This window comes from Pseudorca crassidens, chromosome 5, assembly GCF_039906515.1.
Source record: "Pseudorca crassidens isolate mPseCra1 chromosome 5, mPseCra1.hap1, whole genome shotgun sequence".
Taxonomy (NCBI): Eukaryota; Metazoa; Chordata; class Mammalia; order Artiodactyla; family Delphinidae; genus Pseudorca; species Pseudorca crassidens.
In genome coordinates, this window is record NC_090300.1 from 21,641,292 (window position 1) to 21,669,222 (window position 27,931).

At 42.3% G+C, this 27,931-nt stretch overlaps 1 protein-coding gene across 1 annotated transcript in view; it reads left to right on the forward strand.

Annotated features, from left to right (window-relative positions):
* MINDY4B (MINDY family member 4B) overlaps positions 1–24,315 on the forward strand; it is a 40,583-nt gene extending 16,268 nt beyond the window's left edge. The window contains exons 8-12 of the mRNA XM_067739787.1: positions 3,618–3,688; positions 5,448–5,520; positions 6,319–6,480; positions 22,346–22,526; positions 24,173–24,315. Coding sequence (XP_067595888.1) covers positions 3,618–3,688; positions 5,448–5,520; positions 6,319–6,480; positions 22,346–22,526; positions 24,173–24,315 — 630 coding nt within the window. The remainder of the gene's footprint in view (positions 1–3,617; positions 3,689–5,447; positions 5,521–6,318; positions 6,481–22,345; positions 22,527–24,172) is intronic.
* The last annotated feature ends 3,616 nt before the right edge of the window (positions 24,316–27,931 follow it).

The window sequence follows — 27,931 nt, forward strand, 5'->3', positions numbered from 1 at the left end:
GGAATTAAGCTCGTTAATCAGATGACTCTAAAATAGGGAGATTACCCTGGATTATCCGGGTGGGCCCAGTGTAATCTCAAGGGACTTTAAATGTGGATGAGGAAGGCGTAAGACAGGGGAAGACTGATGTGATGTGAAAAGAGTACCACCCACTGTTGCTGGCATCGAAGGTCAAAGGTGGGGGCCATGAACCAAGGAACGTGGGCAGGGCTGCTAGAACCTGGAAAGGGCAAGGAAACAGATTCTCCCCTAGAGCCTCCAGAAAGAACGCAGGGCTGCTAACATCTTGATTTTAGGCCAGTAAGACCCATTTCAGTCTTCTAACCTCTAGAACTGTTAAGATAATAAACCTGTATTATTTAAGCTACTAAATGTATGGTAATTTGTTACAGCAGCAATATGAAACTAATGGAAGCTATATGATAGATTTTAAATACCTGACATGAAATGTTAAGCTAGAAGCCTGCTTAGGGACTTTTTGTGGTAGAGGGAGATGTTTAATGGGGCTACACGGAGAGGAACCATGTAAGAAATGACTCTGCCAACAAACAGAGGCAAACCCTTTCCTCTCTGTCTTCCATCTCTTCAACTCAGACCTGGGAGAGTCTGATTCAATAAGAAAGTCTTTCACATCTGCAAGGGCTTCTTAAGTGTAGCCAGAGTTGAGAATAAGATGATTAGAGCTAGAGCTATACATAGGTTTTCCCCCTCAAGGACTGAGAGTTGATAATGGGGACCTACTGTACAGCACAGGGAACTCAACACTCTGTAATGACCTATATGGGAAAAGAATCTTAAAAAGAGGGTATATATGTATATGTATAACTGATTCACTTTGCTGTAAAGCAGAAACTAACACAACATTGTAAATCAACTCTACTTAATTTTTAAACTAATGTTTAATTAATAAAAATTAATTTAAAAAAAAGACTAAGAGTTGAGCTGGAATAAGTAATGAAAGGAAACAGAATCAGACTGCATGGTGCAGGTGGGCTTTGCACAAGAGTGGTGTCAAGTGGACCCAAGCTGACCATTACCATAGCCATGCGGGGAAAGGGTTGGCACCATTTCCTGAGTGAGGGGGCATCTGGATGCATAGATACTCCTCTGAAGGGCACTCCCTAACCGGGGCTGCATGTGTGATCAGTCCCCATCCAGACCTTTACCAAACACCATTCACTATCAAGATGAAGCAGTTCTGTGCCCTGTCTTCAGGCAGAGATCACAAGCTAGAGGTCTGAGGGTTACATGTGGGCAGCAGGCCTATTGTTATTATGGGTTGAATTGCATCTCCCCTCTCCCCAGAAAAGGGATATGTTTAAGCCCTAACCCCCAGTACCTGTGAATGTGTTCTGATTTGGAAAGAGTTTCTTTGCAGATGTAATCATGTTAAGATCAGGTCATGCTGGATTAGAGTGGGCCTTAATACAATGACTGGTATCTTTATAAGGAGACAGAAATTTGGTCATAGACACCGACACATGCAGGGAGAATGCCATGTGATAATGAAGGCAGACTGTCCCAAACCAAGGACACCAAGGACTGCCAGCAGCCACCGGAAGCTAGGAAGATACAAGGAAGGATCCTCCCCTAAGGCCTTCAGAGAGAGCATGGCCCGCCTCTGACACCTTGATTTCAGACTTCTAGCTTTCAGAACTGTGAAACAATAAATTCCTACTGTTTCAAGCCATTCAAATTTCTGGCCATTTGTAGGGTAGGTCTAGGAAACTAATACATCTATTACATAGGATCTGCAGCATTAGCTCATATGGTGTTGTATTTTTAAAAACTCGGCTTGGTGAACTTCAAAAATAATCAGAAAATTCCACGTAAAAACCTAAATGTTCAGGCATTCCCTGGTGGTCCAGTGGTTAGGACTCCTCACTTTCGCTGCTGAGGGCACAGGTTCAATCCTCGGTCGGGGAACTAAGGTGAAGCCGCCCCTCAATCTGCACAGAGCAGCAAAAAAAAAAAAAAAAAACCAACAGCAAAAAAAAACACACACAAAAACTAAATGTTTAGGTCCTCCCCACTCCCACCCAAAATCAGAAACTCTGACAGCACTAGGCCTGTATTCTAGCATGTCTTCAATCAGCTGATAAAGGGAGCAGTGACTCCCATTAGACAAGTTGTGATAGACTGAATGATGTTACCTAACTGGTAAAAAGGACTCTGCAGATGTGGTTAAGTTCAAGATCTCAGATCGGGAGATTATTCTGAATTTTTCTGAGGGACCCAATGAATCCTAAGGGTTTTATAAGAGAAAGAGGATGGCAGGAGATTCAGAAAAAGGGATGTGATGAGGGAAGCAGAGGAGAAGAGGCTATGTGATGTGGAGTCATGAACCAAGGAATAAGGACAGCTTCTAGAAGCTGGAAAAGGCTAGGAGACATCATAGCCTCCAGAAGGAGCACAGGCCAACCAGTAGTTTGAATGGAGTCCAGTGACACCAGGGCTGGACGTCTAACCTCCAGAACTGTGAGATGATGGATTCCTGTGGTTTTAAGCCAACACGTCTGTGGTCGTCTGTTAAGGCAGCAACAGGAAACTGACACACAAGTGCTGTCCCTTGCCTCGGGCCCCACCTCTCCCCGTTTCCCTCACGTCCTGGCGTACACCCATTTGGGTTCCCATCTGGCTTCTGTGGGCACTGAAATTTCTTCTCCTGCCTGAAGATCCAGCCCCTGAAAGGGCATAGATAGTGAAGGGGACAAATTAATCCACAAAAGGAAAAGTGCATGCATTTTAGCAGAAGGCTTCCTGCTATAATGCCTTTAAAGAAGAGGCTTTAACCCTGGGCACCTTGAAAGCCAGCCAAGGAGCTTCTTTTCTGCAGGTAGAGTATTGACACAAAGCTAAGATAAGGCCAACCAGTGAGAGGCCCTGAATGAGGATGGATTTTTATCCTGGAGCTCACAGGGCACCTTTGGGAAGTTCGGAGCAGAAGAGTAACCTGGCCAGGAAAAGAGACAGGGAGAAGTGCCTTAGAGAGGGACAGACAGTAATTTTGCTGTGGTTCTAGCATGTTCTAAGAACTACGGTAGGTCCTGTGCATTATTTCATTTAACTTTTGCAACAATCCTAGGAAAAGGGTCTTTTTATCTACATTTGCAGATGAGATTGAAACTTAAAGAAGCTGGAGTTAATATAGTAGAACTGGTTTTGAACTCAGGTTTGTATAAGTCCAAAGCTATTTCTAGAACGCTTCTCTGCTCCCCCTGAGTTTAACAGGATGATGAGGAAGGATGCACTGATGGAGGGAGGCTGGATAAGGGCCAGCCAGAGCAGCTCTGAGGAACTGAGCTAGGATAGACGCTGGAAAATGGAGAGGAAGTATACACTATGTCTTAGCCATGATTCGAAGAGAATCACATGATAGAAGTGGAGGAAAGATGGGTTGAAAACCAAGAGAATGATGGTGCCATTGGCACGCCTGAAGCAAGGAAAGAGGATGCATCTGAGGGTTGAGGTGACCTAGAGAAGCAGAGAGAGCTCCCATGGTCCTTTCGGCAGCTAGAAAAAAATCTCTCAGGTGTAAATCCTTGAATTCATGTCCACAGATACACAGAGATGTATTGTGTTTATGCAAACGTGTTTTTCCTTTGTTTTTCAAATAGTTCAAAGGAGAAGGAAGCCATGGTGTCATCTTGTTTCTTTACAGTCTGATCTTCTCCAGGACATTTGAAAGGTAAAGTCTACAAATATTTGCACAGGTATTTCCTATAGCTCTGGGGTCACATAAACAATGCTCTCTTGTGTTGGAAAATATTTTCATGCCTTATTGGAGACATGAGTGCAATTTTTTTCTAGTGGACACTCTTCTGTTGATTCATCCTTTTCTGTAGTCAGTTTGGCCATATTCGTGGGAGAGTGGATGTCATCAGAAAAGTCTGAATCTACTTTTCTAGCACAGTAGTAGGTTCCTTTTTCTTGTGGTTATAAATATTGGCAGATACCACTCAGGCTTATTTGTACAGTTTTCATAAATGAAAATATTTTATGATTTCTGTGTACGATAAAATATATACCCACAAATATTTATTTTGTCCCTATGAAATGCAAAGCCCTGTTCTTGGCACTGTGGGAAATACCAATAAAAGAGAATATGGCCCTGACCTCCTTGCAGGTTCCAATTTGGGAAAAACCAGGGGTACACAGAGAGGCTGAGCAGTCCCAGGTGGTACTTAACGTGCCAAATGAAGTACAGAGACAATGAATCTTAAGGGATTCCAGAGGAGGGAGGGGCCCCAACAGATAAGGTGGCCAAGGAAGGCTTCTGGGAAGAAACAGACTTTCTTCTGGACCCTGAGAAAAGGGTAAGCTTTTGAGAGTCAGAGAGAGAGAAACAGAGGGCCCCCAGAAAGGAAGAATTTCAAGCCTTGAAGCAGTTCCTGAAAACTTGTCTTTTGCATATCATACTTTTATGATCTATATTATTATTTGCTTAACAATGTCCTTAAATCAACACACACTTGGGACTTCCCTGGTGGTCCAGTGGTTAAGACTCTGTGCTTCCACTGCAGGGGAGGCACGGTTTCAATCCCTGGTCAGGGAACTAAGACCCTGCATGCTGTGTGGCACGGCCAAAAAAAAAAGAAAAAATTCAAAATCAACAGACATTTAGATATCATCCTCTTCTTAAACATTAATATCCTCTAAATCACGTAGTTGCTGTGCTAAAGAAAAAATGTATTAAACACATTACTGTAAATTTTTTTAATGCTCATATCTATACCACCTAACTTCATGCCATCATTTAGGAAACACTGCCCTGAATTACATCTGATGTTTGACCCACGTCTTTAGGTCTTATTCACAGAAGTGCTTGACCTTCCAGTCCTGTGAACAGGTTCGTTCAAGAACACATACAGCTCCTACAGCTCAGCATCTCCCTCCGGGCGACAACACGAGCCACTTTCCACCTCGATATTATACTGTCCTGGGTGGAACCCTGACCCCTTGGCCCTGGTGAAACAGTAGAGGCTTCAGCCGAGACATGGGCTTAACTCCCCAGCTGGTGGTTTCCACTTGAGCAGTCTGGTCAACTCTGCCTTGGGCCAGCACTCTCTGGAGGGGTCACGTGTCACCGCCCTAAGTCAAGTGTCCCTTGGCACTCAGCGCAAACAGTTTTGCTACAGAGCCCAGCACCCACACGGAGCCCACACCCAGGGATTCTAACGTGTGAGGTCTGCCGCTTCGTCCTCCTCCCTGACCACTTATCACTGGCTTCCCCCAACGGCATCCAGAGCTTGCCCCGTCACCTCTGCAGCCCCAGTCCTAGAAGCTTTCCCAGTGACAGATGGAAACGTGCCAGGCACATGGGAAGGACAGTGACCAGGCAAGCCCAAGTCACTGCTGCTCTGTGTTGGGGGGGCGGAGGCAGGAGAGGCTGCATGTCCCTGGAGCATAACCGGCCGTGAGTGCTGATGGCTTCTCCCACTCTGCAGGCTTCAGAAGGACCTGGACGTCTCCACCACTCATCTGCTACGACCAAATGCTGGAGGTTTCCTGTGCAGGCAGGTGGGTTGGAAGACTTTGCCTTTTTATTGTAGCACCTCAATTAGGCTTTTTTTTTTTTTGGCGGTACGCGGGCCTCTCACTGTTGTGGCCTCTCCCGTTGCGGAGTACAGGCTCCGGACGCGCAGGCTCAGCGGTCATGGCTCACGGGCTCAGCCGCTCCGTGGCATGTGGGATCTTCCCGGACCGGGGCACGAACCTGCAGCCCCTACATGGCAGGCGGACTCTCAACCACTGCACCACCAAGGAAGCCCTAGGCCTTTTTTTTTTTTTCCTTTCAACTAAGCATATTCTCTCCTTAAGTGAAGAGTGATCAACTTATCTTTGAAAAACTAAGATGCTCCCCTGAGTTTGTTATCAGATTCTATCTTCCCACTTTCCATTACAGTCCTTTCTAGTTTACCTCTGAGAGCCTGCCATCCCTGAGATTCTAGAAACATTAGACAATATCTTGACAAGACCGCCCAGGAGTCCCTAATAACTGAAAGAAAAGCACCATGAAAACTTCTTAGCTTCATGCAGCTTCAATCACAACTATGGAAACCTAAGTTTAAAAAAAATATGAAGGGAGGAAGGTCCCATGGGGAGTTACGGGGCATGGCTCAAGAAAAAAAAATCAATAAACTCCTGTTTTAACACTACCAAACATTCATGACATACGTTTTCCCAGAATTATATATTGTGGGATTTCATTCTTTTCACTACAAATGATACATTTTATGATGATTAAAAGAAAAAAGAAACTAAGTCCTTGTGTCATCGCTACCTGAAATGTAAATATTTGTAAAATGTGCCATCTAGGCAGTTCTGAACATGATTTTAACTGGAAGAGCCAGTCCACACGTCTTTAACGGCTATCAGAAAGGAAAGTCTCAGGAAACGTTATGTGGGGTCCTGACCCGCAGTGACGTCGGCTATTTGCAGTGGCATAAGGACACCTCAGAGGATGATAGACTTTCACAGGTGAGTGTGTTCCAATTCTCAACCACACCACCAGAGTGTCACTATCTGGACAAGGCAATTCAAATCGGAGCTTACTTTTTCCTTTACTACTTCCCTGCATGCCTTCCACTTGCACATATAGACACACGTGGAGATTTTTCAGGGACTAAATGGAAATATCCAAGTCTACTTGCTTCCTGTTTTACTTTATATATTTTTATGTATACAGAGTATAGGTAATACGAGTAATATGCAAATAATTTTTAAACAATACTTGAAATATACAAATAAAGTCTCCTGGCCTCCCCACTCATCAGAAATCAATACTGTCAGCAGAGAATGGTTACCTTCCCAACCGTGTATTATGCAAACATGAATGCATATATTCTATCTATCGCTCAAAGCTTTAAAAAGAATAACTGAAAAAAAAAGGGAATCCCACTTACGAAACACCTCTCAAAAAGCTTTCTAGCTCAGGGGATGTACAACCTCTGACAACCAGAAAGTAGACTGTGCTGTTGAAAACACAGCCAGAGAATTAAGTAAGATGTGGTTCTGTAAAAACAACCAGGAGAGAGAGTGAGGAAGCAGGTATACCCACCCGAACCACAAATCAAAGATGCTTCTGTGATATTTTCACCAAAATGCCATTACAAAACCCAGGGAAGGCAAGGTAGATTCTATGAAAAGCCAACACTTCCTTGGAGCGGCCCTAACACTAGCTGGGATGGAATTCAATGTGACGGTGACAACCCCCCCCAGGCTCACCGCCCACCAGCACCAAATGAGGCCCCATTACTCAGAGCCTGTCCTTCACTCTCCTGGTTCCAGCTCAAAATCCCTTTCAACGTACAGGGCTTTACACTTTATAATGTCCTTTTATATCCATAGCTTCATCTGTCTTTCCTCCTACTGTTGGCTCCAGCTACAATGTGTTAATCATGAAATCAGCAGCTCACAACACATACAAATCACATCTGATAGCACTGGGAACGTAGCGTCTGACTTTCGCAGAATTAGTATATTTTGTGTACAAGCGTGTCTTAAAAGTTTACCTAGTATTCCGAGTTTGAAATCTAGTCCATCATAGAAAAATGACACCAGAAACTAACATAACATTGTAAATCAACTATACTTCAATTTAAAAAAAGAAAAAGAAAAAATGAGAAGTGACAGATAAGCTAAAAGCAAAAGAAATGAACCCAATCCCATCACCCAGGGTCAATCCTCTCAGAAATGCTTCCTTCTCTTTCTCGTATAAATATGTTCTATCCTACTCCTCTGAACCCTGCATTTAACACTAACGTCCTTATATGCCAATGAATATATATCTTTCATCACATTTAATGGATACAAAGATTTTCACTGTATGAATGTGAAGACTGTACTTTGAATATGCCCTAGAGAGAATGGATTTATTATTATTATAAAGTTCCTAATCGTTTGTTCCAGACAATTTGGGAATTCATCTTAGAATTTGATATATATATATATATAATGACAAGGAAAACTAAGCCAGAAATAGGGGACTTACAGATTTCATTTTACGTATTTTTCTTTTCTTTCAACCATGCATGGTCACTTGAGGTCCATGGTAAAGCATTCTGTACCAATCAGAGCCCAGTAACAGGCCACGACTCAGTCTGGTAGGATACACTGGGGGCAAATTTCAAGGAGTGAGGGTGCAAAAACCCCAACAATTTTAGTGCTTTGCCTACTATTACAAAGCTCTTTCACAATATTATTTCACTGTATCCTCATTTTAAACTACAAAGATTTAAAGTGTTTCTCATAGTTCTGTCATTTAAGTAGGTAATTCAAAAGCTTCGTTATATCTTTGCACCACCTCTGCTGTTATTTGCTTAATATTTTCCTTTAAATCAACTCACTTTTACAATTTGAATCTAACGTTTTCTGCAGCAGTAATACAAACTATGGACTTGATATGCTATTTTTTTCTAATACATATTAAATAAATAAGGAAACGTGTTTTGTTTTAAAGTTCACCCCTTGTGCCCTGACTTCCACGCCACATGCCACCAAGGGGCACGTGCACCATACTTTAGAAACCTGGTGTAAAAGTGAGAAGGTTCCCATAACACGTGGAAAACAGCCCTGTCCTGGGAACCAGGAGACTTGGCTGGAGGCCTTGCCCTGCCACTCACAGGAGTGTGACTTGGGCCAGTCACTTACCTGCTCTGAGCCTGCTTCCTCATCCACAGACTAATGTCCTAACACTTGCCCTGCAACCACATGACTGATGTGAACAGCAAACAAAACCATGAACGCTGAAGCCTGTTTGGAAAGCCTGAATGACCTCTCCACACATAAGGCTTCATAATAGATGATAAGGAATAACAGTAGAGTGTTTTATTCAGCCATGTTCATTCAGCATCTATTGATTGTGAGATTCTGTGTCCGATACAAAGAGGAGTTATACATGGGCCAATACCACGGACATAAACTGAGTGCTGTAGGAAGGATAGGCAATAAAAACTAAATAACAGCGATCCTGACACTGGCTGCACATTGAAATCACCTGGAGAGTTTTGTTTTCTCAAGCGACTTTATTCTTTTAAAGCAGCTTTAGGCTCACGGCAAAGTGGAAAGTATTTACAAAGATTTCCATGTATCCCCTGTCCCTACACAGGCATGGCCTCCACATTACCAGTATCCATCACCAGAGTGGTAGATTTGTTACAACTGATGGACCTACACTGACATATCGTTATCATCCAAAGTCCATCGTTTACATTAGGGTTCACTCTTGGTGTTTACATTCTCTGGGTTTGGACAAAGGTACAATGACACGTATCCACAATTATAGTATTATACAGAGTAGTTTCACCACCCTAAAAATCCTCTGTGCCCTGCTGTGCAACCCTCCGTCCCCCCCAACCCCAGTCACCAATGATCTTTTTACTGTCTTCATAGTTTTGCCTTTTCCAGAAGGTTACCTAGCTGGAATCATAGAGTATGTAGCCTTTTTAGATTGGCTTCTTTCACTTAATACTATGCATTTAAATTTCCTCCATGTATTTTCAGTTTGATATCTCATTTCTTTATAGCACTGAATAATATTCCATTGGAATATTGTGAGTAACATTTCATTGAACAGATATTATTCCACTGATAAACCATGGTTTATTTATCCATTCACTTACAAAAGGTATCTTGGCTGCTTCCAAGTTTTGGTAATTACGAATAAAGCTGCTATAAACATCCATGTGCAGGTTTTTTGTGTGGATGTAAATTTTCACCTCCTTTGGGTAAATACCAAGCAGGGCAAATGCTAGATCATATGGTATGTTTAGTTTTGTAAGAAACTACCAAGTTGCCTTCCAAAGGGGCTATGCCATTTTACATTCCTACCAGCAATGGATGAGATGTCCTGTTGCCCTACATTCTTGTCAGCATTTGGTATTGTCAGTGTTCTAGATTTCGGCCATTCTAATAGGTATGTAGTGGTATCTCAATTATTGGGGTATTTTTGGCATCGCCCTGATACTATTATAGTATATGATGTGGAACATCTTTGCATATACTTATTTGCCATCTGTCTGTCTTCTTTGGTGAGGTGTCTGTCAGTCTTTGGTCCACTTGTAGAGCTTTTAAAACTATCAATGCCCAGGTCACCCTCCAGAACAGTGTCAACTACACGTGTGTAGGACCTGTGTGCTCACACTCAGCCCCACACTTACAAGGTGCTGCACTTGGTTTGATGCTCTGTTGTCACTGCCTTAACATCCTTAACACTTTTTCAACAAAGGCCCCCACTTTTTCATTTTGTACTGGACCCGACAAATTGTATAGCCTTGTCCTACCCAATGACTCTGTTTATCTGGGCTGGAGAGCACCTGGGCATTGAATTTTTTTTTAAGTCTTCAGGTGATTCTAATGTGCACCCAAGGTTAGAAACCTCTGTTCTGGAACAGGGCTGCTTAACCTCAGCACTACTGATATTTTGGACTAGATAATTCTCTGTGATGGGGGCTGTCCTGTGCATTATGGGATGTTTAGCAGCATCCTGGCTTTTACCCACTATGCCTCCCGCCCAGTGTGACAACGAAAAATGTCTTCAGACATTGCCAAATGTCCCCTGGGGGACAAAATTGCCCTGCCTGAATCACTGCTCTAAAAAACAGAAAAAAAAAAATCTTGTTAGACTTAGCTGATTAAATCCATGGCGTGCAGAATTGGAAAACTAGCTATTTCAACTGAAATTACAAGAAAAAGTATCTTCTTTCAATCAGTATCAGAAAGGTTGACAGCTTTCTATTCCTTTTTACCGTTTGCAAGGCTTTCGGGGCAAGTTTCAAACCTTATCTTAAATTACAATTAAACAGGTGTTTGCTAAATAGCTACTAAGCTGCTCGAACACAAGAAACTATATCGAAGGCTACGCACCCCACCACCACCACCCCTGCCCTTGCTCCAAGAAAGAGAGATTGAGAGAGAGAGAGAGAGAGAGCCTCAGAGAGTCAAGAATTCACAGCCGTCCAGTGCTACCATTTTCCATGCATTTCTTTTGATACAAGTCAGCTCTGACCAATAGTGCTATTAAATCATGCTCTAAAGAAAAATACCTGCAGAGCCTAAAATATCTTCCAATAATAAAGTGGATGTTTGTTGGGACCTTAAAGTCAATCAAGAGACCGAGGCCTAAGGTAAAAAAAATAAATAAGAGCTTTCCTGCTGGGAAGAGGGCAAAATGTACCCGACCTCAGGACCACCGTCCAAAGGCCCGCTCGCAGATTGGAAGTAGGGCAAAGGATGGCGACAGGCCAGGTTAGCTTTTAAATCTACATAGAAATCACATGTAGGAATCAAAGCTTCCATCTTTTCGAAAAGTGACTAATGTGGCTTTTCGTCCTTTCTTCTTAGAGTCAGTGTTCTCTCCCCAGGGAGACGCCTATGAACCCTACCCGCGGTAAAAATTGCCTGAAATTGTACACTAATGGCTTGAAACCCGGAGGATGTTTATTATGTTGTCTCTCACGTGCGCTTCAAGTTTGGTTTCAGAACAAATGTATTAAAGAGCAGATATAGGCTGGTGGGTAGTATTCTTACTTGAACTGCTGAGATATATGACTATTCGGCAGCCACATGTGTACATATAAGGTTTATTTAATCTGAAGGTGCTTTTTTAGTTTCTATAGCAGCTCATTATATTCCAGGATAAGAGCAATCCACAACTCATCTATTATTATTAAAATAATTTTTACATAGAATGATTTTATGGATATAAGAATTTTATATTTTCTCATCATCCCTGAAGATGGCATTTTTTAAAGCTCATTTAGTCATTATAGTGCCAACGACCACTTGTGTAGAGCACGTACTGTGTGCCAGGCTCTCTCTAAGCCACTGGTAATGATATCTTCTTTCATTTCCTCCTCACTTCCACTCAAAGGTATAATCAGTGTTAGTTCAAGTACACTGGCTGTTGTTTGGTCATTCATTTTAGAGATGAGAAAATCCAGACTGAGAAAAGTATAGGAAGTTGCCCTAGGCCACCAGCTAGGGAAGTGTCAGAGCCAGGGTTCTGACCCCAGACCCAGCTACATTCCAAGGCCCCTTCAGCCCACTGTGCCACGTTGCCTGTCATGATCATCTTGGCTTGTTTTCTGATAAAGTGGTAAATACAAAATGTCACCCTGGCATTATATCATCAGAAGTACTTTCGTAATCGATCACATCAATGTATGGACATAGAGATGTAGATCTGTATTACATAATCTATGAGATCAATCACAGGTCCAGTGATGCTGAACTACAACAGTTAGATGGTGGCAAGATCATGGCTCCGTTTTAGAATGCATGACGGTCGTGCTCAACATCTAGAACTTTATCCACTGACTTCTAGAAGGACAAGCTCAGTGGCACTCAGAGACATGCTAACCAGAAGCCCCATCTGACTGCCGTGCACACAGATGTCTAGTATTTCACAACATTTTATCATAGAACTTCTTGCAGAACAACAATTTGCTCAGAAAAGAACCAGATGTGGGTCTAGGACAATACTTTAAGCATCACTGGATTGAGGATCTCACAATCACTCCCCTCCCTTTCTGCTCTGAGGCATGGTGACTCTGCACAGGACACGTGAATATGCCAAAAGTATCTAGGTTTAAGCATTTTATGGGTACTTAGGGACTCCTGCCTGGGGTGGATGCTCTAAATCAGAAGATTCTGTGTAGGCACTGGTAATAGAAACCTAATATAAGAAGGTTTCTGAGTTCAAAAGAAAACCAACGTGCTGCCTGACAGATTCTGCTGTCGAGGTGAAACCCCTCCTGTACCACTGCATCTGTCTTCCCGAAGTGAATCTCTTCTTACTCGGTGACAAAATTGCAGAGATTGCAAAAACACACGTCTTTCAGTCCCAATGTCACAGCCCAGCGGGTGAGATTAAAAAATGAAAAAGGAGCTCTCATTAGATGACATGGCAAGGCCCCCAGAGCCCAGCAGACGGCTGGTTCCTGCAGCACACAGCCAGCTCCCCTCAGGACGAGGCACTATTTTGAAGCCTCCCGTCACTTTTCTATTTGAAGGTACAGGTTTGAGTGTGAGGTTCCAATACCTAAGTGAGAACATAAAGCAGTTGGAATCTAACACCATCTGGAAAGCCTTAGGAGGTTTACATTACCTTCGCACCTGCCACAGAGAAGAAAAATCAACTCTGGTTTTTAGAAGGGACTGAAGCCATTTATATCTTGCTGGATTTATTCCCCCGGCAGCCCTGGCAGAGCACATCACCACCCGAGTCCTACCCTCTTCCCTTTTTACACTTTCCCTTTAAAGAGACTGATAGGAAGATAGCCAACCCTCAAAGTACCAGATGAAGCTCCACCCACTGTTCTCTACCACTGAGTCACTGAGGTAGTGCCCCGCAAACATGACAACATCCCTGCAAACTCACTGAGAGAATTTACATCAACTCAGGTTCCAGGTGGCAGAGATGAGAGTCCAACCACGAGCACTCATGCACACAAATTGTCACCAGGAATCAGCGAAAAACGCACAACACTTCCAACACCTTTCTCTGGTTCAGATCACCGGCTGGGGGCCTTGGGACTTCAACATCAAGCTCGCTGTGCAAAGGCATACTGTAAGAGCCATTGTTCTAGACGGCAGCATAGGAAAGCATTACGTGGACGCCATCCTCACCCTCTGGTGCTTAGAATTGTCCCGTCCTTCTTCCTATCTTCATAACTTTACATTAAAGGATACATGTTATGGAAGGCTTGACTGCTGCATGTAAGGCTGAACACACTGGGCTTATTACACGATGAGTGAATTTAAGGAGAAAGGTATTTTATTTATAGCACCACTGTATCACAATTTAATTTCCTTCTTACCATGGCAACATGAGGCAACACGCACCAATTCTGCATTGGTGGAATCTCACCAATAAAAGATATTTAGAATCCTCCTTTGGGGGAGCTTGGCTGATAAACTGTGTCTACCCCAAAGCAATACAAATTCTTTTTTTTTTAAATTTAATTTTATTCATTTTTTTATACAGCAGGTTCTTATTAGTCATCCATTTTATACACAGCAGTGTATACATGTCAATCCCAAACTCCCAATTCATCACACCACCACCCCACCCCTCTGCCACTTTCCCCGCTTGGTGTCCATACGTTTGTTCTCTACATCTGTGTCTCTATTTTTGTCCTGCAAACCGGTTCATCTGTACCATTTTTCTAGGTTCCACATATATGCGTTAATATACGATATTTGTTTTTCTCTTTCTGACTTACTTCACTCTGTATGACAGTCTCTAGATCCATCCATGTCTCTACAAATGACCCAATTTTGTTCCTTTCTATGGCTGAGTAATATTCCATTGTATATATGGACCACATCTTCTTTAACCATTCGTCTTTTGGTGGGCATTTAGGCTGCTTCCATGACCTGGCTATTGTAAATAGTGCTGCAATGAACATTGGAGTGCATGTGTCTTTTTGAATTATGGTTTTCTCTGGGTATATGCCCAGTAGTGAGATTGCTGGGTCATATGGTAAATCTATTTTTAGTTTTTTGTTTGTTTTTTTGTTTTCCGTACGTGAGCCTCTCACTGTTGTGTCCTCTCCCGTTGCGGAGCACAGGCTCCGGACGCACAGACTTAGTGGCCATGGCTCACGGGTCCAGCCGCTCCGCTGCATGTGGGATCTTCCCAGACCGGGGCATGAACCCGTGTCCCCTGCATTGGCAAGCGGACTCTCAACCACTGCGCCACCAGGGAAGCCCTATTTTTAGTTTTTTAAGGAACCTCCATACTTTTCTCCATAGTGGCTGTATCAATTTACATTTCCACCAACAGTGCAAGAGGGTTACCTTTTCTCCAAACCCTCTCGAGCATTTGTTGCTTGTAGATTTTCTGATGATGCCCATTCTAACTGGTGTGAGGTGATACCGCATTGTAGTTTTGATGTGTATTTCTCTAAAAATTAGTTATGTTGAGCAGCTTTTCATGTGTCTCTTGGGTATCTGTATGTCTTCGTTGGAGAAATGTCTATTTAGGTCTTCTGCCAATTTTTTGATTGGGTTGTTTGTTTTTTTAATATTGAGCTGCATGAGCTACTTGTAAATTTTGGAGATTAATCCTTTGTCCATTGATTCGTTTGCAAATATTTTCTCCTATTCTGAGGGTTGTCTTTTTGTCTTGTTTGTAGTTTCCTTTGCTTTGCAAAGGCTTTTAAGTTTCATTAGGTCCCATTTGTTTATTTTTGTTTTTATTTCCATTACAATAGGAAGTGCATCAAAAAAGATCTTGCTGTGATTTATGTCAGAGAGTGTCCTTCCTATGTTTTCCCCTAAGAGTTTTATAGTGTCCGGTCTTATATTTAGGTCTCTAATCCATTTTGAGTTTATTTTTGTGTATGGTGTTAGGGAGTGTTCTAATTTCATTCTTTTACGTGTAGCTGTCCAGTTTTCCCAGCACCACTTATTGAAGAGACTGTCTTTTCTCCATTGTGTATCCTTGCTTCCTTTGTCATAGATTAGTTGATCATAGGTGCGCGGGTTTATCTCTGGGCTTTCTATCCTGTTCCATTGATCTATATTTCTGTTTTTGTGCCAGTACCATATTGTCTTGATTACTGTACCTTTGTAGTATACTCTGAAGTCAGGGAGTCTGATTCCTCCAGCTTCGGTTTTTTTCCCTCAGGACTGCTTTGGCTATTCAGGGTCTTTTGTGTCTCCATACAAATTTTAAGATTTTATTTTCTAGTTCTGTAAAAAATGCCATTGGTAATTTGATAGGGATTGCACTGATTCTGTAGATTGCTCTGGGTAGTATAGTCACTTTCACAATATTGATTCTTCTAATCTAAGAACATGGTATATCTCTCCATCTGTTTGTATCATCTTTAATTTCTTTCATCAGTGTCTTATAGTTTTCTGCATACAGGTCTTTTGTCTCCTTAGGTAGGTTTATTCCTAGGTATTTTATTCTTTTTGTTGCAATGGTAAATGGTAGTGTTTCCTTAATTTCTCTTTCAGGTTTTTCATCATTAGTGTATAGGAATGCAAGAGATTTCTGTGCATTAACTTTGTATCCTGCAACTTTACCAAATTCATTGATTAGCTCTAGTAGTTTTCCGGTGGCATCTTTAGGATTCTCTATGTATAGTACCATGTCATCTGAAAACAGTGACAGTTTTACTTCTTCTTTTCCAATGTGTATTCCTTTTATTTCTTTTTCTTCTCTGATTGCAATGGCTAGGACTTCCAAAACTATGCTGAATAATAATGGCTAGAGTGGACATCCTTGTCTTGTTCCTGATCTTAGAGGAAATGTTTTCAGTTTTTCACCATTGAGAATGATGTTTGCTGTGGGTTTGTCGTATATGGCCTTTATTACGTTGAGGTAGGTTCCCTCTATGCCCACTTTCTGGAGAGTTTTTATCATAAATCGGTGTTGAATTTTGTCAAAAGCTTTTTCTGTACCTATTGAGATGATTGTATGGTTTTTATTCTTCAATTTGTTAATATGGTGTATCACATTGATTGATTTGCATATATTGAAGAATCCTTGCATCCCTGGGATAAATCCCACTTGAACATGGTGTATGATCCTTTTAATGTGTTGTTGAATTCTGTTTACTAGTATTTTGTTGAGATTTTTGCATCTATATTCATGAGTGATACTGGTCTGTAATATTCTTTTTTTCGTAGCATCTTTGTCTGGTTTTGGTAGCAGGGTGATGGTGGCCTCATAGAATGAGTTTGGGAGTGTTCCTTCCTCTGCAATTTTTTGGAAGAGTTTGAGAAGGATGGGTGTTAGCTCTTCTCTAAATATGTGATAGAATTCACCTGTGAAGCCATCTGGTCCTGGACTTTTTGTTTGTTGGAAGATTTTTAATCAATTTCAATATCAGTGCTTGTGATTGGTCTGTTCATATTTTCTATTTCTTCCTGGTTCAGTCTTGGAAGGTTATACCTTTCTAAGAATTTGTCCATTTCTTCCAGGTTGTTCATTTTATTGGCATAGAGTTGTTTGTAGTAGTCTCTTAGGATGCTTTGTATTTCTGCTGTGTCAGTTGTTACTTCTCCTTTTTCATTTCTAATTTTGTTGATTTGAGTCCTCTCCCTCTTTTTCTTGATGAGTCTGGCTAATGGTTTATCAATTTTTTTTATCTTCTCAAAGAACCAGCTTTTAGTTTTATTGATCTTTGCTACTGTTTTCTTTGTTTCTATTTCATTTATTTCTCCTCTGATATTTATGATTTCTTTCCTTCTACTAACTTTGGGTTTTGTTTGTTCTTCTTTCTCTAGTTACTTTAGGTGTAAGGTTAGATTATTTATTTGAGATTTTTCTTGTTTCTTGAGGTAGGCTTGTATAGCTATAAACTTCCCTCTTAGAACTGCTTTTGCTGCATCCCATAGGTTTTGGATAGTCGTGTTTTCCTTGTCATTTGTCTCTAGGTATTTTTTGATTTCCTCTTTGCTCTCTTCAGTGGTCTCTTGGTTATTTAGTAGCGTATTATTTAGCTTCCATGCATTTGTGCTTTTTACATTTTTTTCCCTGTAATTGATTTCTAATCTCATAGCGTTGTGGTCAGAAAAGATGCTTGATATGATTTCAATTTTCTTAAATTTACCGAGGCTTGATTTGTGACCCAAGATGTGAACTATCCTGGAGAATGTTCCGTGTACACTTGAGAAGAAAGTATAATCTGCTGTTTTTGGATGGAATGTCCTATAAATATCAATTAAATCTATCTGGTCTATTGTGTCATTTAAAACTTGTGTTTCCTTATTAATTTTCTGTTTGGATGATCTGTCCTTTGGTGTAAATGAGGTGTTAAAGTCCCCCACTATTATTGTGTTACTGTCGATTTCCTATTTTAGAGCCGTTAGCAGTTGCCTTACGTATTGAGGTGCCTCCTAAGTTGGGTGCATACATATTTATAATTGTATGTTCTTCTTGGATTGATTCCTTAATCATTATTTAGTATCCTCCCTTGTCTCTTGTAACATTCTTTATTTTAAAGTCTATTTTACCTGGTACGAGTATTGTTACTCCAGCTTTCTTTTGATTTCCATTTGCATGGAATATCTTTTTCCATCCCCTCACTTTCAGTCTGTATGTGTCCCTAGGTCTGAAGTGGGTCTCTTGTAGACAGCATATATATAGGTCTTGTTTTTGTATCCATTCAGTGAGCCTGTGTCTTTGGTTGGAGCATTTATTCCACTCACGTTTAAGGTAATTATCGATATGTATGTTCCTATTACCATTTTCTTAATTGTTATGGGTGTGTTTTTGTAGGTCCTTTTCTTCTCTTGCGTTTCCCACTTACAGAAGTTCCTTTAACATTTGTTGTAGAGCTGGTTTAGTGGTGCTGAATTCTCTTAGCTTTTGCTTGTCTGTAAAGCTTTTGATTTCTCCATCGAATCTGAATGAGACCCTTGCCAGGTAGAGTAATCTTGGTTGTAGGTTCTTCCCTTTCATCACTTTAAGTATATCATGCCACTCCCTTCTGGCTTGTAGAGTTTCTGCCTAGAAATCAGTTGTTAACCTTATGGGAGTTCCCTTGTATGTTATTTTTTGTTTTTCCCTTGTTGCTTTCAATAATTATACTTTGTCTTTAATTTTTGTCAATTTGATTACTATGTTTCTTGGCGTGTTTCTCCTTGGGTTTATCCTGCCTGGGACTCTCTGCACTTCCTGGACTTGGGTGGCTATTTCCTTTCCCATGTTAGGGAAGTTTTCAACTATAATCTCTTCAAATATTTTCTGGGGTCCTTTCTCTCTCTCTTCTCCTTCTGGGACCCCTATAATGCAAATGTTGTTGTGTTTAATGTTGTCCCAGAGGTCTCTTAGGCTGTCTTCATTTCTTTTCATTCTTTTTTCTTTATTCTGTTCCGCAGCAGTGAATTCCACCATTCTGTCTTCCAGGTCACTTACCCGTTCTTCTGCCTCAGTTATTCTGCTATTGATTCCTTCTAGTGTATTTTTCATTTCAGTTATTGTATTGTTTATCTCTGTTTGTTTGTTCTTTAATTCTTCCAGGTGTTTGTTCTTTAATTCTTCTAGGTCTTTGTTAAACATTTCTTGCATCTTCTCGATCTTTGCCTCCATTCTTTTTCCGAGGTTCTGGATCATCTTCACTATCATTATTCTGAATTCTTTTCCTGGAAAGTTGCCTATCTCCACTTCATTTAGCTGTTCTTCTGGGGTTTTATCTTGTTCCTTCATCTGGTACATAGCCCTCTGCCTTTTCATCTTGTCTATCTTTCTGTGAATGTGGTTTTTGTTCCACAGACTGCAGTATTGTAGTTCTTCTTTCTTCTGCTGTCTTCTCTCTGGTGATGAGGCTATCTAAGAGGCTTGTACAAGCTTCCTGATGGGTGGGGCTCAGTTCCCTCCCTGTTGGTTGTTTGGTCTGAGGCAACCCAACACTGGAGCCTACCTGGCTCTTTGGTGGGGCTAATGGCAGACTCTGGGAGGGCTCATGCCAAGGAGTACTTCCCAGAACTGCTGCTGCCAGTGTCCTTGTCCCGTGGTGAGCCACAGCCACCCCCCGCCTCTACAGGAGACCCTCCAACACTAGCAGGTAGGTCTGGTTCAGTCTCCTATGGGGTCACTGCTCCTTCCCTTGGGTCCCGATGCACACACTACTTTGTGTGTGCCCTCCAAGAGTGGAGTCTCTGTTTCCCCCAGTCCTGTCAAAGTCCTGCAATCAAATCCCGCTAGCCTTCAAAGTTTGATTCTCTAGGAATTCCTCTGCCCATTGCCAGACCCCCAGGTTGGGAAGTCTGACGTGGGGCTCAGAACCTTCACTCAGGTGAGTGGACTTCTGTGGTATAAGTGTTCTCCAGTCTGTGAGTCACCCACCCATCAGTTATGGGATTTGATTTTATTGTGATTGCGCCCCTCCTACCATCTCACTGTGGCTTCTCCTTTGTCTTTGGATGTGGGGTATCTTTTTGTTGAGTTCCAGTGTCTTCCTGTCGATGACTGTTCAGCATTTAGTTGTGATACCCGTGCTCTCGCAAGAGGGAGTGAGCACACGTCCTTCTACTCCGCCATCTTGAACTCGCAATACAAATTCTTAACAGAAGATTCCAGTCAAACAGATTACATGGTGCTCAGAGGAATGAAAGGGGCATGATGTTTGGCTGGGTTCCATAGGGAGGTGCTCAGTTTTGGTTTTGTGGGACTCCCTTTAAACCAGGTATGTTCTCAGCTGTAATCCGAAGGCTCACCCCTCAGAGTTAAAACCCAAAGTGCTGTGACAGACATTTTCCTCTTGACCAGAATCTCTCAAGGCAAGCGGGACTCTGCCTGTTTAGTGTGGGGTCTCTGGGTGATCACTTTGGGTGTTGGAGATTGTTATATTTATAACTACTTCATTTTCCTCCTACTTTAATAAAATCTTGAGTAGTTTTGAGTTCAGGAAAGAAAACCATTGCATTGTTGCATAAAATCACTACAGTGTGGTGTCAGCCCTTTGCAGAGTATGAATCTGAGTGCCTGTTGAATTTTGCCTACATTACAAAGATTCCATGAAACAATATCATATATGCCTACAGTCTATTACATCCACCCACACATAATTTACAGGAAATTTCGTTTGTTTAAAATCAGCCAGAACATCGACCTGAAGTTCAAATGGAGTGGCTTTTGATTACAAACAGCCCTCAGTTTCCTAATTGGTTGATCCATGTGTTCCAACCTTAACAATCCCAAGTCATATGGATCATATTTTGATTACACATAACCTTAGCACAGGAGGCACCATCGCAAGAAGGCCTGGGAAAGAAAGAGCTTATTTTATAACTATGAATGGCGACAGTGTTCTTTGGAACTTGGGGGCGGCTCCTGGAACTTAAACACATGGGGCTGCTTCAACGGCACATCCTCTGTGTTTTATTTCCAACGTAGCCAGTGGGCGACTTACCCCACGTTTGGTGTGTGAGAGGCTCATGTTATACTCAGCCCAGAGGGGCCAGTGCTGGTGTGGTACCACCTGCACCCACTATGAGCGTATCCAGACTGGGGTGCTGGGTTTGCACCCCTTTTTCCAACTGTCAACTAAAACTGAGGTCATTTCTTTTGAACACAGTAATATAATTTTTCTCCAGTAGCTGAAGAGAAAAGCTTAAAGACAAAAGCACCTCTGATTCACCCACTCACCCACAACTGAAGAATTTAAACTCTAGAAAAAGGAAGAGATTTGAATAGAGCTATTGAGAAATCAGAATGTCAAGTTATTAGCCTTTAGTACTTGGGTTTACAAAACACGTGACCATTTTCTGAAAGCTGGATTTCCCACACAAAAGAATTTGCTCCTGAGCACACAGGACAACTTGAAGGACTGAGAAGAAAAGAAACAGAACTGAATCCTTTTGTCATGGGAAGACGTGCCAGGGCTGAGGGTCCAGAGCTCTCCCTGGCATCGTGGGAAAATGATGGGGGTTTCCATGTAGCTCATGTTTATCTCTTTAAGTAGAAAAAAAAATTTTTTTTTAACATTAATGAGTTTCAATGGCATTTAACAAAATGTGCTTCCCTGCCTCTTCAAACAATAGGGGAGACACCATTAAGAAAAATACACTATAATATCGAGATACCCTCAGGGGCTACAGCAGTGTGCAGGACCCTTTGTTACAGCACCTCCCAGAGTGGGGTTTTTGTGAATCTAATGCACTAACTTGAAAATTCAAGGCTGAATTGACAGTTGCCTGGAAAAAACAGATAACAAGCTGATTAAATCAGTGAACTTAAAATTATAGGTAATATTAAACTAGTACACTCAGCTCCAAGTACCTCTTCACAATTGATCTACACGTTAACACGCAGATATAGGTATATCTGTGTGAGTGAGGGTGTGTGTGTTCCCCTTATTTCCCAGAAGCTTTTTTTTGTATTCAAAATATTCACTACTTCCATATTCTAAATAGTCTCTTTTTCCTATATTCTAAATGGTTAGTGCTGCCTGAATGACCACCTGCTGAATGAAATACTGTCCTACCTTGGGAACGGGGGTAAATACACTAGTCAACAACAAAGATCACTTGACGTTCTCTTGTTCCACCCCTACATTTCTATTTCAGTTTATCTATTTATTCTCCACCTCACTTCCAAACTGAACTGAAATGGTTCCACCTCCTCCGTGAGCCCATCCCCAAAATGTTTTAAAATACAATCCATGCAGAGAAAAACTGCAGCGTCACCACCACACCATTCATAAATGCAAATTCATTCATGATGAAGCTTTCGTTTGAAATCTTCCTTCACACACTGCACCCTGCGCAGCTCCCAGCGCAACGCCGAGCCTCCAAGCTGCTTTTTGATCCTGATGCCATATCAGCATCTTTCACAATGTGGCCAAATCTCTATGTTCATCTGCATTCCCCTCTCCCCTTGCAGGTGGGCAGCATGCTGAAGACTCCCAAGTTACCTATTTGGCTGTGCAACATCAACGGAAATTACAGCGTCCTTTTTAGCACAGACAGGCAGCTGTTATCAGACTGGAAAGTGGAGCGCCTCTTTGATCTGTACTTCTACAGTGGCCAGCCCGCACAGAACAAGCCTGCGCACCTTACCGTAGGTGAGCATTCCAGATCCCAAGCGCCCTGACCTTTAACGCGCTCAGAGAGATGCGGCTACTGCCGGTTCACAGCTCATGCTAGCTCTACAGGAAGAGGTAGAAGTGTGATCTCTGAGATGAAACCTAGGCATCAATCCCATGGGCCTAACCTAAGCATTGTAACATGGAAATTCTAAACCTGCTTTAAATAAGGGCAGGGGGTCCGGAAGTAGCACAGAGGAACCAACAACTTTTAGGTAAGAGAAAAAACAAAAGGTTGAGAGTCAGATTTCCAAAAAAGTCTTCCCTGGAGTCTTCTATCTGTGAGCACAAGGCATGTAATGCCCAAGGAAAGAACTAGAAAAAGAAAGGGATGGGGCAGGGGGGTTCCAACTGGTCTATTCTATCCCAAGAACAAACATCAGATGATCAATCATCCTGGGACATAGTAACGAAACTGAGAGGGCATTTGTGTTCAGATTAGTTCAAAAAGCATTTTGGAGGCCTACTAACAGCCAGCCACTAGGAAAGCAACGATAATGAAGGTACAGTCCCAGCAAACCTTAGAGGTTCTGCTCCAAGGGCGACCACACAATCCACTTCAATTCCCACCATATTTTTTTAAACACATGAGGAAAAAAGACTAATCTTAAGATGTCTTTAAACATTGGCCTTTTGGACAAGGGAAAAACCATGATGAGACTGGGAGGCTGTATCTGGTACCTCGGCACCATAGGCGGAGCCTTGCTGATTTGATGTCTGACTCTTTGCATTCAGTATCACAGGTCTGGTGTTAAGCAACTTGTCATTATTATGACTAAATTTGGAAAAGTATCTTAGTGACTGCTTTATCTGTGTGACTCCTAATTCTTTTTCTCTACTTATGAGAAATATCTATATAGATATATAGATATACATGAGCCCATTTCATTTAGTGGGACATTGACAATACATTCCTTAAAATATATCATTGTTTCTACTTTACTCTCTTCTTTGAGGAAAGCACCGTTTTTTGTTTTTGTTTTTATTAGCTCACATGCATGGCAAACGTTTTGTTCCGGGTGCTGTGTTGAAAACTTTACATACATTATCCCATTAAATTCTCCCAACAGTCATCTGAGGTAGATACTATGATATTTATTTTACACAGAGGAAACTGAAGTGGCCAAAAAATGATTTCTAACTGAGTAAATGAGGCTGAGAGATGTTAAGTACCCTCTCAAATGTCATTTGAGACCAACCTGGGCCTGGAACTCAGTTCTTGACTACTCATGAAAATACTTTGCCCTTCACCCCCAAATGCAAAGGTACTCTTAGAAGCATTGAGAAGTGGTAAGCTCTCTCTTTTCTTGTTTTTCCTGACAACATCTGGTGACCTACACCCGGCTCTATGTGTCCCATCTGGTGCTGGACCATGCCATTCCATGTCATCAATATTCCATTTCCAAACTCTACAACAAACCAGGTTATCATGGTCGTGTTTTGTATGGGGCGAGTCTAAATACCATCATCTACTAGAATCCCCCTCTGCTTACCCAGTTCTAGGAACACAGCTTCCTGAGCCCAACTCCTGCCCACCCATCCTACCTTCCTTCCTTCCTGGCTTCCTCCAAAACCGTATACTATACGTAGGCTGGGGTCTAAATGCTGGCTGTTTCCCCCCTCAGATACTCATTCCCATCACTGGGAAAGAGTCCGACATGAAGATGAACACAGGCCAGGAAGACGGTTTTCTCCAGTGGAGGCAGCAATCAGAACTAGGTGGGGAGAGGCCACCGTCAGCTGGAATGGAACCGTTCCCCTTTACTAAAGAGAAAGCCAGGATGTGCAATGAAGTCTGAAGTGTCAGCACCGCTGGGATACAAAGCCTAATTGGGGGAGAGACCATTTCACATCTACATTCCTCATTCCGAAGCCCCACCAAACCCCGCCCACCGTGAGCAGTCTGTTCTTTCTTTGGTCCTCTATGAACTGTCTGCAGTTGCTATATCAGTGCTGTAGGAGACGTGCAGGCCACTTCCCGCAGCATCTGGAAGGTGTGTCCTCTATACTCACCTAGACTGGTGCCTTCATTTTTATTCAAAAGAGAAACTGAAGTCTCTTTCCTTCACGTTCTCTCCAAATTCCTCTCTTCTCGGTGTGATTCTCCCCGGGGATTATGGAAGCAGGGAGCTAGCTTTCATTTGGGGATGAAGTTATCAGTAATACATCATCAGATTTTTAGTTATGGCAAGAACTCAAGCCTTCTCAAAGATTTCCTGGTATGAAGAGCATTCCCTTCCAAGGTTACATTTTGAGTGCCCACATTAGCAAGTTCTTGTCATTAAAATAGTAAATGGGCTTGAAGTGGGGTCTATTCCTGGTAGGCTGGCTATTGCAACTGGCTGGGAGTTCAAGCCATCAAGGAGAGCACACAGGAGATATTCTTTCTATCAGTGCTATGTTTGCTTCGTTTCTTTATAAGCTGGATATAAATACATAGACGGACAAACAGATAAACTGAAAAAGAAGTCTGATTCCTAGACAAAATAAAATTAGATACAAAAGTAAAACGTCTTCTTATGTCACTGTTCAAGGGGGAAAACAATTCTTTTTAGAATATGATCTTTCCCTGTCCTGTTGAATGCTTACACTTTTTCTGTAGAAATACACAGAGCAAGACACACATTCTTTCTAAAAGAAGCACATGGGGACCATCTAGACCTTTTTCCTACCCACCTCACCGGTCTACCGACTCATAGAATTAGGGCTTTGTAGTCATAAGCCAAAGGTTCGTTTGCAAAGAACAACTTGTCTGCACCCGTTGTCCAAATTAATTTGTTAAGTGCATTTTCTTTTGGCTCAAAGAATAATGTTTCAACTTGAGAAGCATATAGAAAATGAAACTTCAAGGTGAATAATGAATTATGTCAAAAGAAAAAGGCAAATATGGCTTGGATTGCCGATTACAGTATCCTTATCATGGATGCTTTCATTCAGGATTTTAAATACATTGGACAAGTGAGTGGATCCCTACAGACCCTCAGCATACTGCTTAGTCTTAGCAATATTGTGCTTTTCCTGAGGTGCGAGCCTGTTTTTGTTTTACGGACACTGCCTTATTTCTAACCAAATCTCCCTTTTGGTGTGGACTGCTGGAAAGCTTAGAGCCTAATGAGAACCACAGCAAGTGCATCGGTCAGAAACCTCCCAGCCACAAGTAAGAGATCTCACTAAAATTGTCTCACACAGCAAGGACATTCCTTTCTAACAAAATGGTCCAGATAGGGGCCCGTGACTCTCTTAGATCAACCACGGTTCATCCTCCAGGACTGAGCACAGGATACTCGATATCAGAACATAATCAGGACTCTGTAGAAGGAAGAAGGGCAGGACAACCTGTTGTGCAGACAACCAGCAGTGTTGCCTTGCAGTATATTAGTCCTTACAAAAGGCATTTTTTAATTGGCCTCATTTCTGCATCTATTTTCTATCCTACCCTATTTTTCTTTTGAATTCTTAATTGATTTATAATTTATGTTACTTTGCTGTATTTTATGTGCTGTTATACTATCTTCAATTATTCCTGGAACAAATGTATTAATAAGTAAAATAATAGAGGAAAGATTAAAAACATGTTTTATATACAGTTGTATAATAATTTTGACATAGAGAGGCATTAATCACTTTGTATGTCAATATCCAGTGAAAATGAGTGTTTATTTCATCTTAGGAACACGGCACCCAATAATGTTTGATTCTTTTCGTAACGTGGAAACATGTTATTGAAAAGTAGCTAGAAATTTCCTAGGACTGGCAGTTCACCTTTGAACTTTCTGTGTTTTGAGATAAATGACTTTAATTGTCCTGTCAGCTTCGAAAACAAAAAGCAGGAAAAAGCTATTTGCGTGAAGATAGAGATAATAATTTTTCTGAACAGTTACCTAAACTAAATGTGTTTTTAGTGAGCCCATGTCCCTGAGGAGACGGCAAATACTTTTGGTATGTCCCTCAAAATCATTGTTTGTTCTTAGCGAAGATGCCCGTATCATTTTTGTCAAGGGTATGCTCACCAATGTCACAAGACCAGGCGGGACCAGGCCAGGGGGCAGGCGGGCCTGAGTTTCCCTGGCCAGGTTTGGCATCTGCAGGTTATGTTCAACCTTCCATCACACCTGGACCTGATTTTATTTACAAGTTCGTAACACAAACTATGGATATACACTGCGGACTGTTGTAATTGCCTCGTCAGGGCCTCAGAGACACAGCAGTTCACTCATTCATTCAGGGAGCTTTTTATTTTTTATTTTTTTTTGCGGTACGCGGGCCTCTCACTGTTGTGGCCTCTCCCGTTGCGGAGCATAGGCTCTGGACGCGCAGGCTCAGCGGCCATGGCTCACGGGCCCAGCCGCTCTGCGGCATGTGGGATCTTCCCGGACCGGGGCACGAACCCGTGTCGCCTGCATCGGCAGGCGGACTCCCAACCACTGCGCCACCAGGGAAGCCCACAGGGAGCTTTTTAAACATCACCTATGTGCAGGCACGTGGCTGCCTGCTGGAGAGATACAGTGAGCAAACTAAGCCGTGGGCCCTCTTCCCTCTGGAGCTCTTTTGAAGCAAAGGCTTTCATCAAGAAACCACTTTAGTGAATATAAACTTGGAAACTGAGATAAGTGTTCAGAGGGAAGGTATTTCTGATGTGTAACAGCTTCTAATAAAGGCTGGAAGTTCAGGAAAAGGCACCTCTGAGGAACAGAGGGCTAAGCTGAGGTAGGAAGGCTGAGTGGAGATAAGCATGGGACGGGCAGAGCGACGAGCAGGTGCCAATCCCTGCAGTGGACACGCTTGAGGAACAGAGAAGCAGCGGGTCTGCCACGCAGAGCGTGGCGTGGAGCGTGGCTGAGAAGCAGCTGGAGGGGCAGGGAAGGACCCACCACAAGGCACCGTAGACTAGGAGGCATGGGTTTGGAAGGTTTGCAGTGGCCTGAGAAGATGTGCATTTTGAGAAAATGCCTCAGTGTGGAGAATGGATTAGAGAGCCCACAGTGGACACGGAGACTAGTTAGAAGCCTACAGCAGGGGTCTGGACAAGAAATGACCAGAGCAGAGTGGTGGCAATAAAGGTCGGCCAAAGTGGGCCACTCAGGAGAAACTACGTGGTGGGTAAAGCAGACAAGGTCAAGAGATTGATTGCTGGGGCGGGGGTGTGGGGGGAGGTGAGGGTGAAGGAGGCATCAGGAATAGCTGCTAAGCTTCTGGATGGAAGTTTTTTGTCTTCATTGAATTTAAAAACACTAAAAGAACAGCCGTTTGGAGGGGAGGAAATCCCAAGTTCAGTCTTGGATGGGAAACATTCACATGCACAGGCAGAACAGTGGGTTAGAAATAACGACCTGGACCTCAGAGGAGAGGTTTGAACCACATAAATACATTTGGGAGGTACCAGT